The 3,376-nt window shown below is 40.9% G+C and overlaps 1 protein-coding gene across 1 annotated transcript in view; it reads right to left on the bottom strand.

Moving 5' to 3' along the window:
• Positions 1 to 6: 6 nt before the first annotated feature.
• ATP5F1C (ATP synthase F1 subunit gamma) overlaps positions 7 to 3,376 on the bottom strand; it is a 4,784-nt gene continuing 1,414 nt past the window's right edge. Inside the window, 4 exon segments of the mRNA XM_035903874.1 lie at positions 7 to 928; positions 2,058 to 2,213; positions 2,840 to 2,904; positions 3,301 to 3,376. The exon segment at positions 3,301 to 3,376 is cut by the window's right edge and continues 22 nt beyond it. Coding sequence (XP_035759767.1) covers positions 828 to 928; positions 2,058 to 2,213; positions 2,840 to 2,904; positions 3,301 to 3,376 — 398 coding nt within the window. The 3' untranslated portion in view covers positions 7 to 827.

Genomic DNA, 3,376 nt, shown 5'->3' with positions numbered 1-3,376 from the left:
TATTATGAGAGAAAAACAGAACAAGCAGGTTAGGAAGCAACTCATGCAAATTCAGGCAAATCTATGCAGGTATTTATGACCGCAAATGTATTGTGAGGAGCACAATACAGCACGTAACTGCAATATGGTATGGATTCCAGGCGTTTTGTAAACACACAGAATATTAACACATGTATTTGCATCCGAGTGTAGCACAAATTTTTAGCCGTTAGATGTAATACCCATTAGCTACGTGCAGTTACAAATTGTGGCCTAAGCCCACACATTTGTAACCTGCAGTACACGCCTTCACAGAACTTCTTTCTCAGGGAAATAAGCAAAATACTGAACTTAAAGTAAAATACACATTCAGTATAAACAGACTCTGGAAATTCCCTCCTTTTTCCAACCTCATTCCCAAATTTGCAGCTTCAGACCACCACCACAGGCCGATTTATCCAAAAGCATTTCAGTCACCTGAGCTGCTCTCCCCCTTCAAATGCTACTGGGCTGTTTGAGCGGGCAGAGTAGGAGAAGCCCAGGTAAAAGGGAGGAGAGGGGAAATCCACTGAATGCCAAAAAGGAGGAAATCCACTGCCTGTTCAGGCAAGGATGCACGTAGAGGCTAAAGACCTATTTACCAGCTTTTTAACTTTATCTGGCCAAAAAAGACTGCCAAACTTCACGCTCGTTAGTAGCTGAAAACTTAGGAGTCATGCCATGGACTGCCTTCCTTTCAGTCTTAGGACCTACGTGCCTTGACCTTCCCCGTTAACCTGACTGAAGCAGGACGTACAAAAGCACCACATGACTTTGCAGCGACTCCTGTTTCACATTTACACAGGTACTCACAGAGCAGCAGCACCAGAGATGATCTCAATGAGCTCCTTGGTAATGACGGCTTGACGGGTACGGTTGAAAGTCAAGGTCAATTTGTCAATCATCTCGGCTAGAAAAAATTAAGGTTGGAATTTAAACATGTAATTCAAAAGCAGATAAAGAGAAGCTGTATGAACAGAATACCAAATAGTCTCGTAAATCCATGCAAACCATCAAGAGGCTTACTGCACTGTTCATTTTTTTTTTCCTACAGATAATAGACAACCTAGAAACTTGACAATTTGGCTTGAGGCATCAGAGTTAAACATCTGAAGAAGAGCTGACAGACTAGTAAATACCATGGTATGACATCACTTATTTTAACATAATACAAGCACGCATTATTTGCTTTTAAATTAAATTTCACTGTCAATTAACTACACTGGTATTTCCTTCAAGTTACTGCTGTTCTGGCAAAGGGAGACAGATTTTTCCAATTTTTTTTTTTTTCTTCAAATTTTTTGTTTTTAAACGCAGGAGATTATCACCTCTTTCTCTCAAGATAAGGAGGTCAGCAGAGACCCACGCCTATAGTTCCAGGTAGCCCAACAGCACATCACATCAGCCTCACTCAGCCACCAGTATCCTTTATGCAACACTACCTTCTCGGGACTGAAGTCTTACCACCAAGCCGCACTACAAGCTCTTAGCTGTTTCCCACTCATCCCAGCTGCATGGTCTCTGCACTGCACCCAGTCTGGACACCTTCCAAGGAACACTTGTATATCCTCAACTTGCTTCATGACAGGGGGTAAAGTATTTAACCACTGTTTCAGTTTCCCCACCTTTAAATTGGTGCAGTACTAATTACATGGGCCTCACAAGTAGGTACAGGTTTACAAAAATTTTGCAAATCCTCAGACCAGCCACATGAGAGAAGTGTAAAGAATTTGTGGCCATTACAAGGTTAGTTTAGCATTTCATATTCTTATTGAAGAATCTGCTATTTCACTTCCAGTTACCTAGTCTTGTTTCTCATATACTGGACAGCTATGCTGCTTTCCAGGGACTAAATAAGGTTCACATGTTCAGAAAAGAATCCCCATTGAACTGGCTCAAAAAAACCAGACTCGAAGTGGAATTGAGAGAGAAACCAGCTCATTTCTCACAATTTTGGAAACAAAGAGTTACACAAAGGGAGGTCAGTACTTTCATTGCTAATCTACTGAAGTCCTGGGAAGCCCCCAGTGCACACTTACAAGCATTTTTGCTAGCGTTGTCCATAGCGGTCATCCTAGCACTCTGCTCGCTGGTGGTGGATTCTTTCAGGGAGTAGTACAGAATATTTGCTAGTGTAAATTCCTGGTAGTTTCTCAGCACATCAGCATCAATATCATCATAGATACTTAGGCTTTCTGTAAAACACCAAAGAGAGGACTTAGAGAAACCCAAGATACCTTACTGCCAGCAGAACAATACAATGCCATGCAAAAGACTACTAGGCTAGCTTGCTTCTCTACTTCGGGCAGTGTGGAGGGCTTTCCCCTATGCATTATGTGTACTTTCATAACAAAGTTCTAGGTAGCAGAGAGATTAAGTATTTTATGTGTTTTCATTCAATTTAGTAATAGGAAAGTCAGATTCTGACCAAGGCAAAATACATTACTGGTGTATTATGTTTATTCTTCCCATACAATGTTGCAAAAACATTCTGGGGTATTTTCACCAAGTAGTGCAAAGTCACTTAATGCCCAGGCCGTTCAGTGCTGAAAACACTCAGACTGACAAGAGTTTGGCATATGCACAATTCTTGCTCGAGAGAGAATTTCAGACCAGAATTAGCATGACCTTTCTTTTCAACCTCCCTGCCCGCCAGCACCTTGATAGGTTGGTCTTGGACTGCCAGGATAAAACAACCTGGTAACTGACAGATATATCATAATAGCGTAATGAGATGTTTTAATACCACATTCCCACTTTCAGAGTACTTTTTCTGTGATTTACCACTTCACATAACTGGTGTTTCTAGCTCAGTACTTACCAGAACCAGCAACTGTTTCAAGAGAGAAGATCGGTTTTTCATCGGTCTTGTAGGAGATGACAGACCTGTATAAAAATTGCATAATAGGATCTTCAGTTCAACTAGCCCTAAATCGAGTGTTTCAAATCAAATTCAAATAGACAACTTCTGGCCTTCTGATTCCACAAAGATCTGCAATAGTCCTGATGATCAGGATCTCCTGACATCTCCTGATCTCAGACACCACGTGGATATAATGACATGCTGATTATATAAATAACAGCACCCACTATACGAGTAAAAAGAGAATTCCAACCACAGCTATTAAAAAAAAATCCCAATGGCTCTTCACACACAACAAAACGCACTCCCTCCTCAAGAAATAAATTCACAGTCAGTTTTCAAATTACTTCATTGGGCCAGTATGCTGTTTGAAGCCTTCTACCCAATATTTTTCCAGTGCAGTTTCAGTTTAATCTTACCTGAACCGATTATAGATGACAGAGCCTTCATCAAATTCATACCCGGAGTTTAACAACTCTAAGGCAATGACTGAAG

Source organism: Egretta garzetta, unplaced genomic scaffold, assembly GCF_000687185.1.
Source record: "Egretta garzetta isolate BGI_Z169 unplaced genomic scaffold, ASM68718v1 scaffold260, whole genome shotgun sequence".
NCBI lineage: Eukaryota > Metazoa > Chordata > Aves > Pelecaniformes > Ardeidae > Egretta > Egretta garzetta.
This window is presented reverse-complemented; position numbering and strand designations above follow the sequence as displayed.